Genomic DNA, 15,826 nt, shown 5'->3' on the forward strand with positions numbered 1-15,826 from the left:
AAGAAATCTGTGACCCATCAGAATGTGTTACTGTAGCACCGTCTACCTGCCGCAAATTATTCTGTGACTTCGCGGGTAAAATCGGACCTGGGCAGATCCCTTACTAAAAACTGTATAAAAATGCCGTTCTTTTCACTGTTAGTCTCGTTTGCTGTTATAGGTCATTAAGACCATTGTATTGTATGTTGTATGAAAAATGACAGAGCTTTAGAATCATAAAAAGTTACATATAGTCACTTTAAAGTATCAAAAGTAAAAGTACTTGTTCTGCAGGAAAATGGCCCTTGACTGACATATTACTATACAGAATACTACATAAAAAGTAATGTTAGAGATCAGGACCCAAAAAACTTGGAAACCACTGGTTTAATCTTGAACAATATATTGTATTTTATAAGCCTATCATGTGTTTTATATAAAATATTAGTCTGAGAAGTAACTAAAGTTATCTAATAAATGGAGTGGAGTAAAGTACAATATTTCCCTCTGAATTATAGTAGAGTAGACGTATAAAGTAGCAGTAAATGGAAAATACTCAAGTACCTCAAAATTGTACCATATTTGAGTAACGTAGGCTACTTGGTTACTTTCCACCACGGAAAATGACAAATCATCTCTATTCAGTGCAGCCTGTTCATGAATCCTTTTCCAGCCTTGTCACAATTAAACTTTAAATGGAAGTTTATAATGGCCACTTTATGCCCAAACCGTATGCCATCTGGACTCTCTACCTGTCTAGTTCTGTAGCTTGATTTAGAGGCTCCAATCACAAACATGGTATAACAACAAAACTCTTTAACTTAGAAATAATTATTTAAAAAAACAGCACGTAATGCACAAACATAGAAATAACACACATTTAGTAGTGTATACAGTATACCGTACTGTACCTCTTGCTCCAGTTTTTTTACCTGTTGTATGTCTATGTTCTGTGCAGCTGGGGTCAAGTCAATAGGGTCGACCTTTGGCTTCTTGGGAGGTCGTTTTTGGGGTCTCGGTCGACTCTTGGCCCCCCCTACAGCCTCAGTGGAACCCCACAGACACACACACATCAACACCGCCACTGCCAACATGCAACGCCATACTCCAGCCATCCTACAACTTGCAATAATACACACAAGAATCAGTCCTCTTCTTTTATGGGGTTGCTCAGGTTCCTGTATTCAGTTTTTTTTCCTTCCTTTAGTATTGAATTTTCTGTCCCATCTGTCTGCTGTCTACTCTTCCCAATCTGCTTTACTCAAACACAGACAGAAAAAAATGCATAAACAGACAGAGAGCAGGGGGCAAACAATGTGAAACGGAATGGCTTTTTAGTTAAATATTAACTTTAAAAACTTGGTTTACTGGCAGAGATGAGGCCATACTGCAGTGGGGGTATCAGAAGGGGGCAGCAATACATTCTCATTAAATACTGACTTTAAAATCTTAAACTCTGCTGTCAGGAAGGCATAAACATAGATTCACACAAAATTTAAACATGTAAATATCTGTCAAAGTATACACTCTATATACTGTCATGTCCATCTACCTCAGATATATAAGCAACCGGTTATATTAAAGATTCTTAATTTTTTCAAGCACCATTTGCACTTTTGCATTGCCTTATTGTATTCCTGTCTACAATCCCCATAGAGCTGTTTGTTTACATGTGTGTATGTATATATGTGTATGCATGTATGTATAAGTACACTTTCTTTATGCATACTTAAATCTCTACATAGTAGTCAAATGTCTGTTTACTTTGTTGTCCTTGCTTTTAGCCCTATTTCTATTTCTGTGTATGTACTTTGAGAGCAACAAAAGGCCAGAGTCAAATTCCCTGTATGTGTTCATACTTGATTGGCCATTAAAGCTAATCTGATTCAGATACAGTAACAAACCAAATGTGCATTTATTGAAAAATGATCATTTAACTTTGCATGTTTCCTAACACAGACAAAACATTTTCATCTGTAAATGTGGCCCTAGACTGAAAAACACACGAAGCAGCAATGTCATAACTTTGCGTGTTTTTGCAATCTCTACAGAAAAAGAAGTCTTCTTAATTCAGGCCCAGTGTATTTTGACATTTTTCAGACATGAAGACATTCATACATTCAGTTTGAAAACAAAATTATCAACTCAACAAAAATTTGTGAATATTAAAACACAATTAATACAGTGACCTGTTTTGAGGAAGTATGTTTTTCATTGAAGGAGCTGGGGTCTCATTTATAAACGTGGCGTACGCACAAAACAGGGCTGAAAATGTGCGTACGCAACTTCCCACGCAAAGGTTGTGATTTATAAAAAACAAACTTGACGGGAGACTGTGCGGTCCTCCACGCAAACTCTGACCCATGCGCACGCACATTTTGGAGACAATGGGAATTGGCAACGCAGATGGTGAGGTGGTGAACTGAAGTCAGACTGCAGAAATGTGGGAATAACAATTACTCGTAATATTTTCAAGTATTGACGTCTCACGCACATTTTTTCACTCCATATCATCCACGTTATCATGAAGATTAAATCCAGCAGTGTTATTTGCGCTTGTACTGAGTGATAATTGTTCCATAAACACCTCCAACTCAAATCTTAAATAAAAATTTGTTCTTAATATTTAATCGGCGCTGTCTCACCGTCACATTGTCCGCTAGGAGCACAGGAGGAGGAGATGGCCCGACTCCATGGAATACTGGATAGCATCAAATATCCTACCATTAGATAACGACAGAGCACAGTGTAGCCTAAATAACTAAATATATGTCTTTAATACTGTGCATATATCATCAAATGTCAAAGTCTGGAAATACAGCCGTTAAGCTCTCGCACAATTGTTACACTTAATGTCCTCGTTATTGGTCCTAACTTTAATACTGTCCGTGACAAAACCTGCATGAAGAAAAGTGTGTTTGCCTATTAGACTTTCTTTCGTCTTCAAATTGTATCTCGGGGTGAGGGATACCACTAGTTCATGATGTGATTTTGGCAAGGTGTTATCAATCACTCTGATTGTTGTAAACATATAAATACTGCAGTGACCCCAGTGCGTAATGCTGCATGATGGCACTGCAGGAGGATTAACCCCCAATGGAAGAATCAGGAGAGAAAGAGACTTCAGGGACCATGACGATGACTGGCTAATATGCTGATTTAGATTCCCTAAAGCAGTGCTCTTGGATCTATGTACTGAATTGGGTCCAGTAGAGAGGGCAACACGCCGGAACTGTGCCATCCCGGTCCAAATACAGGTCCTCGCCACTCTGTGGGCAACCAGCTGTTTCCAGAGGGAAATGGCAGACCGCTAAGTGTTTTATATAAATATTATATATAATCTTCAACTTTATCGCTAAGGCTTGTTTGGATATAATAATAATAATAATAATAATAATAATAATAATAATGGCTGTCCCTGAGTGCCGTAATGTCTGCCATTTTGGACGGTATTATTAATATAGGTAGTCTATAGATCAGGTTTACCTACACTCTGCGAGAATAGGCCGAAATTATAATTCAATTTGCAGAAATTCCTGAATGTCTGAGAAGTTTTTTTGCTTTTTCCCTGCCAGTCATCATGATTCGGCGTAAAGAACAACTGCCAGTGCCATTAACATACTGATCAGCATTCACGAGGTGCTTTGCATTGACTATTTATGGTTAAAAATGGGCGTGTACAGGGATAAGAGGCTGATTCATGTACGCACACTTGTGGGTAATCTGTGATTTATAAAAGGGAACATTGCTTACAGATGTCGTATGCCATTTTTGGTTTTTGGGCGTACGTACACTTTTAGTAAGGATCCTATGCACAGTTTTATAAATGAGACCCCTGATGGTTTGAGTTTGTGTGAATCATGTACGGTATGTTCCTTTATGTAGACTTCCCTCCAGTCCATATATCCACTGTTTCAAGAGACTGAGCTTAGTTCTTTTTCACTTAAATAAACTCCAGGACGTCCTCTTCCTTCAGAATTCAATTATTAAGACAAATGGTCAAAACCATGGAATGAATGCTCTGACATTTAGGTGGTCCTTCGATTTGCCCCGTAAATCAACAGGTGTGAAATAAAACATAACTGTGTTTTCCTAGTAGTTTATCAGTTCTGCTCATCCTTGTCAGCTTCGTCGTTTTTTCTGGGTTTAAACGTGAGGGCCACGCTGTTGATACAGAACCGCTGACCTGTCGGGTCTGGTCCATCGTCAAACACATGACCCAGGTGGGAATCGCACTGCATCAAACACACAAACATGAAAGTCCTAAACCATTTACAAATGCATAAATGATGGCTGTATTTGAAGAAAATTATACATGAAATTCTGAATGCAAAGTGTGGATACACAAACAATTCCAACATAACTACTTTATAAAACAAATGCACACAAAGCTACATTGAAGTATATTTTTGGTGTTGTTGGGCAAAAGTTCCATAATAACCTTTCATCTTATAATTCAAGGGGTCTGAGAGTAAACAAGTATTCTGCACCTCCGCTTGGCTGTTTTCAGGCTTTAGAAAATGTAGCCGTGATGGGAGACTTTGGCTCATCAGAGGTCATTTCAGAGAGAGTGTGTTCCTATTGGCTGTTCTACACATGCAGACATAGATAGGAGAAGGAGAGCTGCAGGAGGAGGTCTCACTCTACTTGACATTCTGGCGTTTTTTTGCTTTCTTCCCACTGCAGGTTTAACTAGAACAACATTACTAAGCAAACTGAACTTTGGCTTCATAGCTCAGAAAACAACTCACATTTTTACAAAGGACCTCAGTCCCAGCACTTCCCAGGCTGTTGTCAGGGCGACGGATGATGGAGGTGTGGCTTTCGTCCCGCTCCCATGTCCCATGGGCCTCTTTAAATGCTGGCCAGCCTGTCCCTGAGTCATACTTAGCCTCTGAACTATCAAGAGAGGAAGGAACATTTCCTAAAGGAGCATTTGCAAAAACATTTCTGTATAAACATTAGGGCCGGGACGATATGCTTTTGCCCCGATTCCATTCTTTCACGATACATGGATGCCGATTCGATTTGTACTGTGATTTTCATTTATGCGATTTCATAAAACAAAAGTTGAATAATATACTTCTAGAGACAATGTATCATGAGACATTTCTAAAAACTGTTTTTTTTCTTCTAAAAACAATGCACATCACATGTCGGTCAGTCTGACATTTAATTCATTTGTAAATAAGTGCATAACATGTATTTTCTGCATTGTCTGCTTTCGCTCTGTTTTGATGGAAACGGATATGATGTAGTCACCGCCGGCTGTACCGTATACAGAAAACATTTAGGTGAATCATTGGTAAAAATGAACATCTAACATCAAAAATCATATAGTTATATGTAGGGAAGTAAGACTGCAAACGGTTACCTGAAAAGTGGAACTTCACAGCAGACACAGTGGTACATCCCCACTTCAGAATGGTTAAGGTAGATCCCACTAAAGGGCTGAGTGTACACACACACACACACACACACACACACACACACACACACACACACACTTTTAGGATCAGGAATACAGGACTAACAGCCTGACACAGTGATGAGTTTAGTCCACCTGAACTGATGTTTATTAGAAAACATGTATGTCAGTCTGGTAGACTAAGACAATGTTGGTTTGTTACGTATGACGAAAGTGCGTAAGTGCAAGCTCTCCCGGAACTCATAGAGATTGTATTGAAAGCTCTGATATTTTACATGAGAGTCTTCTGGGGCGATTTTCAACCTGATTGAAATCGACCCAAAAGGGGCGGGGTCATTTGAAGCACGACTTTAGCCTGATTGGACATTTAGTGGCAGATCAGACGTCTAGATTAGAACACTGATAACGACTGTTGCCGTGATTCCTTCCTTTTCCCGTTTGGCAGTGCGTCGTCCATATCGCCCTAATGAACAAACCACCCCTGGGTTTGACACAAATCACTGCATGGTGCATGTACTGTAGTAGGTTGCAGTACTCACCATCTCCGTCCCTTTCTCTCTGGTGACTACATACTGTTCTGGGGTCAGTTTCTTTTGCCAGTCTGTACTCTCATCGTAACGAGTGAGAGACTGCAGGCCTGCAGAGAGCAGATGTAACAATGAAAACGACACAGATATAAGTTTTTAATGTGCACGCTGAACATGGTAGAAGGACAGTTAATCCACTCCTGATCAATCAAGTACATAAATAACAGCAACCAACCGAGAAACTATTAAAAGCACCATGGCAGGATTTCCTAAACTTTTTCTTTTAAAAATAGAAGCCACAACATTAGTAGGTCTAGGCTATTGCTCAAGGCAGGAGGGGTACCACTTATAACAGTCATATATAACCTTAACTCCTAAAGTAAAATTCCACTAATCCCAAATGTATTGGAAACCCACTCCTGTTAACCACAGCTTTTTTTCCACGAGCAATCACCTGTAGCTGCATGTTTCTTATTTTAAGTTCTTCGTGAGCAAACTGCAGCTTGGTGCACCTGCAGGACTCTGCAGCCTGAGAGAGAGAGCATGTAGATGAAAAAGTAAACCCCTAAAAAAAAACGAAGTGACAGTTAAGAAATCAAACGTCTTCTCAGTACCTTGAGATGTGGATACAGGACGGGTGAATATCCTCCTCGGTAACACCGCGGATCTAGCCTTCGCGTGCTGAGAAACTACAACGAAGAGACGGGCGACTAAACGAGACATGTCTGCTGCTGCTGCTGCTGTGTCGAGTCTGTCTCTGTCTAAAGTTAAGAGCTCTCGCTGGATTGTTAAATGCGACGGCGAGTTGGCGTTGGTCCTCCCTCTGCTGTTAGCTGGGTGACCCGGTCAAAAATCACACCTTCAAACAGCTATATAGGTTAAAGTGGACAGGGTTTACTGTTTTTTTTTTTTTATTGCTGGACAATGTGCAAAGAGCACCATAATTGTGTACCAGCTTTATGGCTTGTTAAAAAAATAAAATAATAAAATGCTGACTCGGGGCAAACAATCAGGTTGGTGGTGGTGGTCAAGTCAATTTTGTAGCCCAAAATTACAAACGGGTCTTAGTTTAGGCTACAATAGGAAGTATGCCACACACATTGGTGCTGAGTAGCCTAATGCTATAGCTAATGATGGAACACCAAATGTAACTAGGCCTAAGTACATTTACTCAAGTACTGTACTGAAGTTGAAATTTGAGGTACTTGTACTTTACTTGTCTTTTCTTTTCATGCCACTTTCTACTTCACTACATTTCAGAGAGGAATATTGTATTTTTGACCCCACTACATTAATCTGACAGCTTTAGTTAGTTACTTTGCAAATAACATTTAAGATTTGTGCACACAAAACACATGTAGTTTATAAAATACGATGTTTTATTATAAATTAAACTACCCAAATATATATTAGCCTACATCTACATCTGAAATGATTAGCCATTAAACACTTAGTTAATTGACAGAACTGTTTTGATCGTTTCCAGTTTCTAAAATGTGAAGGTGTTTCTGCATTGAGTACTTTTACTTTTAATACTGTAAGTAGGTTACATTTTCCTGATACTGCTATTGTACTTAAGTAACATTGCAGGACTTTTACTTACCAACAGAGTATTTTTACAGTGTGGTATTAGTACTTTTACTTAAGTTAAGGATCTAAATACTTATGTCACAATTGCCTATAGCATGTAGTATGCCTGACCTCACTTGAGGCACAAACAGCAGATAAAGATCACCTGATAACCAACTCCAACTTGCAGAGTTAAACTAGGTGCACCGGGGCACTGTTTGCTGTTTGCCGCAGTAACAACATCGTGAATCTTCTGTGGAGAAGAACCAGGTTAAACCAGTGTGTTTAAAACAGCATTTTACCTTTTGGCTTGTGCGTGCACCAAAATAATCAACTGACTATTTGCATAATACTTTATTGTATGGTTTAAAGGTCTGCCATACAGTAAATACACAATATAAATAAATATATATAATGCATCTAAGTAAAATGTCCGGTCACAGCATTATGTACTGCAGTATTTCTACACTACAGTGTTGGTCTAGATAGTCTGGTATTGCACAGCAGCAGGGGTATTGGCTGTCAGCAGGCTTCCAGGCTGGTGCATGAGGTCTACTATGTAGCGGTAGGGCTGTGAAGAGCGCTCATTCATGGAGGGATTCCCATTGAAGAGGAGTACCTCGTTCCAAGCCCGGCTGTACTCACCTCTTTCAAGTGTGCAGCTCATTCCGATGCAATCAGCCAGACACTGAAAAGTGAAGACAGGTCGGGGGATTATGATTTGGAAACAAGAGATGGATGGAATGGAGAGGGTTATTATAATATTATAATACTTTAAGAGGAGGATGGGGAGAACTTAGATACAAGGGTCATGAAATAAGATGTTAAAAGATGTGTGTGAAAGGAAAAGATTGGTACAGAGGGGGAAACAGCTGATGATGATGTGTGGTAGCTAGGTCAGTGGTACCTTGAAGAGAAGTGCCCTGTGGCAATAGATTCCCCTGCTGATCAAACCGATGGGAACAACATTAGACTGAAGCTGAAACTTGAGCTCGCTGAGGTGCAGCACCCATGGGAATTCATGCAACTTTTCCATCTCTACTGCTCCGCCCATGGCTTCACTCACCAGCCTGGCATCCAAAAACATGGACACAAAACCCATTAGAATGCAGGACCCTTCAAAATTAGTTTTGCATCCTTAAGGCTCACAGAGTGGTGTGTTCTATAATGCTGTTACGTGCCATTGGTGTCATTTTTAGTGAACTCTTACTAGCACTCTATGAGCTGATGTGCAAATACAGTTTCCAGGGTGTCTTGTTTCAATTTGTTAAAATGATTCTGGAAAATTAAAAACAATGGCTGCTTATTATATAATATGAGGTGATTTACTTCTCTATTTGTAGCAACATCCCTGCATGTTGGTTATGTGCTGGCTGCATTAATATGTTACCTGGCCAAGGCAGCACACTGCTCTCGTTCATCACTCAGTGGGAGGATGGATTTTTTGGCCTCGTTAACTAGAAGCTGCAATGAGACGTCATCCATCATCTTCCACGGTTTCTCTGTAGGAGACTCAGGCTGGGTCCCATTTTTCTGTTTGTCATCCTTTTTGTTCTTTCTGTACAGGGAGCCAGTGAATTAAAAAGAAATCTGAGACTTGATTTCAACTATGGACATGTCTCTGCGTGAAATGATAAACTCGCAGGGAGTTTACAGACACAATTAGCATGTGTAGTTTGTAGTTAGCTCGCTGTCACTCCCACATATACACTGATAATAATTAATACCAATATGTTATCTTTCATTTCTGCACATATTCTTACATATATTTCATAATAAAATTAGAAGATACCTAGTGAGCAAACATCTGCCAACAGCATTTTTCAACATTATTACAAATGCTTACACTGCAGTTTTATTTCCTCTGCTATTTTAAATTATGGCCAAAAATAAATGAATTGTATGATTGCAAAGCTTCTGGAGCGGCTTCACCATAAAGTCTTACCAGTCTACCACAATCTAAAGTTTTTGAGATATCATGCAGACAAACAGGAGCAATAGCTGAACCTCCCAGGTCGAAGTCATACTAAGCATGGATAGATTATATAACACACTGCTTAAGAATGCCTAAGATGTTGTGTGTGTATGCATGCTCCAGGGGGGACATGGTGGAAATGGGTTGGACCAGAGGTACCCTGAGAGGGTACTGCTTTCTTTGGCAACGTTAATTCATCAAAATGCTGGAAGCTTGTGGAAGCTTTAGTGTGTGTGTGTGTGTGTGTGTGTGTGTGTGTGTGTGTGTGTGTGTGTGTGTCTCAGTCAGCGTGCATGTGTGCAGGAATCTTTATGCATGCATGTGCACTTGTGCATGGTTATGCGTTAAAGTCCATTAGTCTAAACACAAACTCTCTTTTACTGTGAGTGTGTTGCCATCTTAAAAAATAGTTTACACTGAGAGGCCACGCTAAAGAGGTGCACTGAAGGCAACGGGGAGAGGGGGAGAAAAGAGAAGCAAAAGGAGAAAAAAATGGAGCACTGGATTGGAGCAGACAAGGGGAGGGTGATAGTAAGCTTGCAGCCACAACTACATGGTGTGGCTGGTAGTGTAGGAAATTTGCCAAGTCTCAGCCAATGCTCTACCCCCATCTGTGTGGTTGTTCTTGTTAGTTTCCCACTCTGTATTACTTGTAGTGTAAAAGGCCCGCTTAGCTGTAATAGTTTGGAGATTTTCTGCCACGGTTGGAGTTCTGATGCATACAAATAATAAACAATGTTTAGTTGTAGTAGAATATTCAAAAGAAAACCTACTCTGTTGCTGTGTTGACAACAATGATTTGCCAGTGCTCGTTGACAGGCTGCTTGGACAGTTCCTCTAAAGTCTGAATCCTTTGACCGGCATGTGCCTAGGAGAGAGAGAGAGAGAGAGAGAGAGAGAGAGAGGCTCACATTCCTTCAAGTGACCTCTGTTACACATCAATTTCAATAGCACATACACACACCTTCCCAGCATCATAGAAGCCATCACTAATAATGTCAGTGGAGGCCAAATGACTTGTCAGGCTGTATTTGACAGACAAGTTAAAGTTAAGCAGGCTGATCATGGCCAACTCGCTGAAACGGCTCCTTCGATTCACTGATAGGTTGATTTCCTGAAGCATTTCCAGGGCTCTGAGACACACATGAACAGATATTCAGACATTGATTATAAATATTATTAAAAAATATGAACACATATGGACAAAATTACCCATTCTTTCTTTTGGAGCTACACATAATACTGTCCTATACTGCCATCTACTGGCTATTTAAGAGATTACTCTGATTTGGTTCCAACACTACACTTTTACTCTGCTTTTACATTACACTACTCAACAACACTCCTTCAGTTCTATATTTCATGATTCATCAGTCATGTTCTAATGTCATTGTTAACTGTCATCGCAGTGTCTTACCCAAATTGGCACATCTCCACAGCGGCGTTCATGTCACTGGCGCAGACATTGATAGCCAAGCATGCATGGTGCAACACCTCCTTGTGATAGGAGCGCAGCAAATTGACCAGTGGGTGAAGGCCTCCAACACTTTGTAGCTATGTAGGACAGGACGTTAATGTCAAAGAAAGCATATAAAATATTGTTTGAAAATGTATAAGAAGCCATTGTTTATAATGAACATTGTTTTTTAGTTTTATACATGTTTGTTGTGGATTAAGTAACAGTGACAGTAAAACCAGTATCAGTAAATTAACTGATATTTACTTTATGCAAAACACCTCTCCAAATTTCATAATATTCTTGTCATTTGCAAACATGAGAACACGCAGCAGTCTGAACTGTCATTAGACACACACTAGTCTCGCTTTGCCAGACCCTCCTCCAAAGTGCGCTGGAAGAGAGTCTGGCTACTGCACATAGCATTCGGGGATGGGATGAAAACGTGCTCTGGTTTATTGGCATTTCTTTAAACCAATCACGATCATCATGGGCGGCACTAATCCCCGGGCAAAGCGACGGTGCCGCTGCAAAATAGCCTCGGGAAGGAACTTGTTTTGGTGGAACATGTTTACGTTCAAAGGTTGTTTTAGTCGTGCAACAGAAAACTCAGATTGGACAGATAGTCTAGCTAGCTGTTTACCCTGCAGAGATATGAGGAGCAGTTAACCATTGTCCTCATAAATCAACCAGAGTTTAACATTCCAACACAAAGAAAGCTGAAGGTACTGCCAGACGGAATTTACGGCAGCAACAGAGCATCCAGGAAGTGAAACGTTGTGTATACAGTATAGAGTAGACACACACAAACACCAACCTCTGCCCTAGCTTCTGTATCACAGGCCAGCACTGTCAGGCACAGCGTGGTGTTGATCAGAACCTGTGTATCTGTGGACTGTAAGGGCTCCACCAGAGCCTGTATAGCTCCATGTGACAAGATACTGCAGCGGATGACCTCCTGTCCTGCCATGTTGCCAAGTACGGCAGCAGAATTTGCCACCGTCATGCGACAGCTTCCATACAGCTGCTGGACAAGAATCTCATCGCCTCCTGCCTCGTACACTGCACTGTAGATAGCACAGAAATGGATAGGAGATTTACTGCATCCTACAGAGCTGGCAATAAATGAAGTCTCATAACATATCATACAACACAGAATGTATGCAATATGTATGATATGTGTGATTTGCACAAATAGTACAAGGAAAAACAAACATTAAGAGGATAAGGATAGTGAGGGAATGATGCAGGGAAGGTGGAGTTAAATGTCCCGAGAGCTGAAGGAGGCACAGTAATGCGGATATATGGAGTCAGACAGTGAGAGACGATGGCTATAGGGAAGATTTGTCAGGGGAATAAAAATGTGGAAGATAAAATGGAGAAAGGGAGAGAAGAGAGGTAAAGAGATATTCAGTGAAGGAGAACCATGAGAAGACAGATGAAGCATTAAATCATTTGTGAAATAGCTGAGAGGAAGGCACACTGCTCAACTTCAAAATACCACCTCCTTCCAAGCCTCAGTTTTAGAGACTGCAAACTTATCACTTGATGTTTTACACTTCTGTCACTAAGTTACACATAGCATTAATACTTTGTGGCATACACACTCATTTCCAGGTCTCTTTTGAATAACTAACTATAGGGGTGACATTTACATTATCTAATAGGTTGTCTGTTACTCACAATGCATTTAGCTGGTTGCTATGTGTGAGGTTGGAGAGGGCCTGGGTTGCTGCCTCTTTTAGCTCCAAACTCTCATTGTTCAGCAACTGTACAACTGCTGGGATACCATCTGAAAAACACATAAATCCAACTCATTCACACTTTATCATGGTGAGTGTGTTGATGCTAAGGTGGCTGTGTGAATGTGTATGTACCCAGGTCTCTGAAGCTGTCCTTGCTGGCTAGGTGAAAGCTCATGATGGACACAGCCTGGCAGGTAGCTGTTTTCACGCTGATGTCCACCACAGACAGAAGCTCTACCAGAACCTTCTCCACATTCTGCTCATGGAGCAGTTTGCGATTCTCAGCTGCACCCATGTACACGCACACACAACAAAACAAACACAGAAAACACACACCGATTAGGTATATATACCATTTCGATTTCCAAACCTGTTGTTGGAAAATTAAGAGAAAATGATTATCTCTTGTCCCCTTCTCTGCTTACAGCTCTGAGCAACCCTGGCGATGCATTTAACAGCGTTGGACTGGATTTCAGGTAAATTGGGGGTGAGAACAAACTCCATCAGCCTCGTCAGTCCTCCACCCTTGTGGATTAGCTGTAAACTCTTACTGTCACTTAAACAGTTGGCAACTACCTGTAAGGCCTCAGCATGAAGGTCATGGAAGTCCTGGAAGAAATAAAAGCATAGATAAGGGGCAGAGGATGTAACAGACAGACCGTGAATGGGATAGAAAAGGTATAAGTGTTAATTAAAAGATAACCATTTCCTGCTAATGGTGCAAACATAAACTGCATATATAGGCAGTTATTACCCTCTCTATATTTTGTCTTCTCATTTTTATTAATGGCAGGATAAAGACATACATTAGCATGTTACCACAAAAGCATGTGTGTTCTCTCTCACACACACCTACCTACCATGTTACTGAGGATATCCATGAGCTTCTCAAATCCTTGCTCTTCTCTGAAGGTGTTGCATGTATCTGTATCAGTGGTGACATTCTGCAGCGTTTTTAAAGCCAAATGCTGAATGACAGGGAAGTCAGACTTCAACAGTTCCAGAAGTGGAGGGATCCCTCCCAACTCATGTAATGCCAGACGACTTTGGTGGTCCTTCATACATACAGCACAACACAGGATACAAGAAGACAACAACAACTTTGGAACAATTACATTTCACCCATATCCTTGTAACCTTCTCTAGACTGACGGCTTTGAGTCACCTGAACCAGGTTAAAGATGATCTCTAGGGAGTTCTTCTTGACATCGGGGTCTGGACTGGATAAGAGCTGGATTAGAGGTGGCAGGCCATTGTTGTCAGAGATCTTGACCTTACAGACAAAATCCACTGACAGAGAGGCCAGGCACAGTGTTGCAAACTCATGGACAACTATATCTTCTTGAATAGGAGAAAAAATGGCGTTGTTTCTTTGTTTTATTGCAGCTCATATACAGTAAATATCTACTTCTGAGTCTATTCATTGTGTGATCAAAGTGACTCACCTTCAAGTGACAGTTTGTCAATGATTGATGGAATGACATCTATTTTTTTCAGGGCACTCTTTATATCACCTTGCATTAGAAACATGAGACAAGGTTAATACCTGAATGGCAGTTATTCATTGAGCACACCAATCAGTCACTCAGTCTGTAAATAAACAAAACTGAATTCTGCAACTAGTCAACAAATCTCTTAACAGTCAATCGCCTGACAAGCAGATAGATGGTCAGGAAGTTGGTCTGTAAGTTAACCGGCCAGTCACATCAATTGCATAGTAAGCCACCAAACGACTCAGAATGTGAGTCTGCATTGATTTTGTATGTTGTCTGACACACCGTTGGTGGCCATTATGCCCAAGGCCATGAAAGCATTGCGTCTGATCAGCTTGTTGTTGTGAGTGATGAGCTGACAGAGAGGCTCCAATGCCCCGAGTCCCAGCAGAGAAACCTTGTTCTCATCTCCTAACAACAGGGGGAGACAGTGAACAGGGAAGTTACTGTAAGCATGGTGCCAAACAGACCTGAGTGCCTGTGGGCATTTATTATTATGCATCATTGAAGTAGTGAAGAAAAACACTGCAATGTGATTGAATATAAAAGACAATGGCAGGTAACATGTTAAAATGTTGTGTGCGACATAGTAATATACATACTATTATAATGTGTTTATCATTTTATGTCAGCTCTTGATAAACAAAAGTATTAAGATTAAGACATACTTTATTGATCCTGCAAGTGAAAATTACAGTTTTCACTCTGTTAGTTATTACACACATACACAGCATATACAAGTCAAGTGCTTGAGCATAGAATGGAAACAAATTAGATGATAGTGTAGATTTCAGCCACAAGTACATTTTGTGCTTTTCAGCTGCAGGGTTGCCCACAAAAAAAACTAATATGTGTAGGGGTTAGCGTGGGTAGTCATGTAATGTACCTTTCTCTGCAAATGTGTGGATTGCTTCACAGGCTTTGACTAGGATGTCCTCCTCTGGGCAGCTCAGCAGCAGCACTACTGTTGCTGGAGTTTTGCCCTCAACAGGTAGTGGCTCAAACTGTAACTGTGAGGAGAGAGTGATGCAAATGCTTTATAACTGATCTTATGTCTGTCTTCGGAATGTACAGTTTGTTTTTTAGGCTATTGGCATGTGTTTCAATGGACACGAAATATAAAAAAGACCTTTCAGAAACATGTTAGCTAGCTAGGTTTTTTAAAAGGTAAAGATGAGAAGGCTTTCATTACTCACCGTTTCCTTACATGGAGTTTCGCTCTCCTTCTTCACTTTCTTTCCCATTCTGTGACCTAGCGTTAGAGAGAAACTGTTCAACAATATAGTTCTAAACAGCGTTTATTGATCACAGATAGTCGTTCAATACCTGCAGTCATGAATATTGCTAGCTATGCTAGCTAAACTACAAAGCTAACCTGACAGCCGGCTACTACTAGTGTTCACGAATGACGCTTCTAAAACTAACTTGCAGTCATCACTTTTTTTAAAGAATATTCAGTATGACTTACCTGTTTGTTTTTGTTTTCAAACTAAAGGACAAGTTCAAGATTCATAATTAGCATGACAGCCGACCAGAAAAACAAGACCGTAAGTTTAGTGTTGTGGAAAAAGAGGTTGACACCCCGTTGCTAGGCAACGCATGCCACGTTGGGCTAAACCAAAAACTGCATATAAAGAGGCCTAAAGGCTAAATT

The 15,826-nt window shown here is 40.5% G+C and overlaps 2 protein-coding genes across 2 annotated transcripts; both read right to left on the minus strand.

Moving 5' to 3' along the window:
* Nucleotides 1–90: 90 nt before the first annotated feature.
* msrb2 (methionine sulfoxide reductase B2) lies at nucleotides 91–6,874 on the minus strand. The gene is made up of 5 exons (XM_078280889.1): nucleotides 6,549–6,874; nucleotides 5,947–6,044; nucleotides 5,354–5,430; nucleotides 4,731–4,878; nucleotides 91–4,214 (listed from the first exon to the last, which is right to left on the minus strand). Exons 1-5 carry the CDS (start codon nucleotides 6,655–6,657, stop codon nucleotides 4,083–4,085), a joined length of 564 nt encoding a protein of 187 aa, XP_078137015.1. The 5' UTR covers nucleotides 6,658–6,874; the 3' UTR covers nucleotides 91–4,082.
* Nucleotides 6,875–7,814: 940 nt separating this feature from the next.
* armc3 (armadillo repeat containing 3) lies at nucleotides 7,815–15,724 on the minus strand. The gene is made up of 17 exons (XM_078280532.1): nucleotides 15,641–15,724; nucleotides 15,369–15,424; nucleotides 15,059–15,182; nucleotides 14,458–14,583; nucleotides 14,125–14,193; nucleotides 13,845–14,020; nucleotides 13,540–13,734; nucleotides 13,105–13,288; nucleotides 12,812–12,964; nucleotides 12,618–12,726; nucleotides 11,752–12,001; nucleotides 10,896–11,032; nucleotides 10,443–10,611; nucleotides 10,252–10,346; nucleotides 8,894–9,061; nucleotides 8,411–8,573; nucleotides 7,815–8,191 (listed from the first exon to the last, which is right to left on the minus strand). Exons 2-17 carry the CDS (start codon nucleotides 15,414–15,416, stop codon nucleotides 7,985–7,987), a joined length of 2,373 nt encoding a protein of 790 aa, XP_078136658.1. The 5' UTR covers nucleotides 15,417–15,424; nucleotides 15,641–15,724; the 3' UTR covers nucleotides 7,815–7,984.
* Between the last annotated feature and the right edge of the window lie 102 nt (nucleotides 15,725–15,826).

The sequence above is a fragment of the Sander vitreus genome, chromosome 22, assembly GCF_031162955.1.
Source record: "Sander vitreus isolate 19-12246 chromosome 22, sanVit1, whole genome shotgun sequence".
Taxonomy (NCBI): domain Eukaryota; kingdom Metazoa; phylum Chordata; class Actinopteri; order Perciformes; family Percidae; genus Sander; species Sander vitreus.

Excerpts from the sequence above, each read along its gene's own strand:
- msrb2 (XM_078280889.1), bottom strand. The coding sequence starts at position 6,657 with ATGTCTCGTTTAGTCGCCCGTCTCTTCGTTGTAGTTTCTCAGCACGCG. Across the intron at positions 4,879-5,353 it reads TGTGAAGTTCCACTTTTCAG|TTCAGAGGCTAAGTATGACT; the intron begins GTAACCGTTTGC and ends CTCTCTTGATAG. Across the intron at positions 4,215-4,730 it reads CTGAGGTCCTTTGTAAAAAT|TGCGATTCCCACCTGGGTCA; the intron begins GTGAGTTGTTTT and ends TGTTTGATGCAG.
- armc3 (XM_078280532.1), bottom strand. The coding sequence starts at position 15,416 with ATGGGAAAGAAAGTGAAGAAGGAGAGCGAAACTCCATGTAAGGAAACG. Across the intron at positions 14,194-14,457 it reads GGGCATAATGGCCACCAACG|GTGATATAAAGAGTGCCCTG; the intron begins GTGTGTCAGACA and ends TTCTAATGCAAG. Across the intron at positions 14,021-14,124 it reads TGACAAACTGTCACTTGAAG|AAGATATAGTTGTCCATGAG; the intron begins GTGAGTCACTTT and ends CTCCTATTCAAG.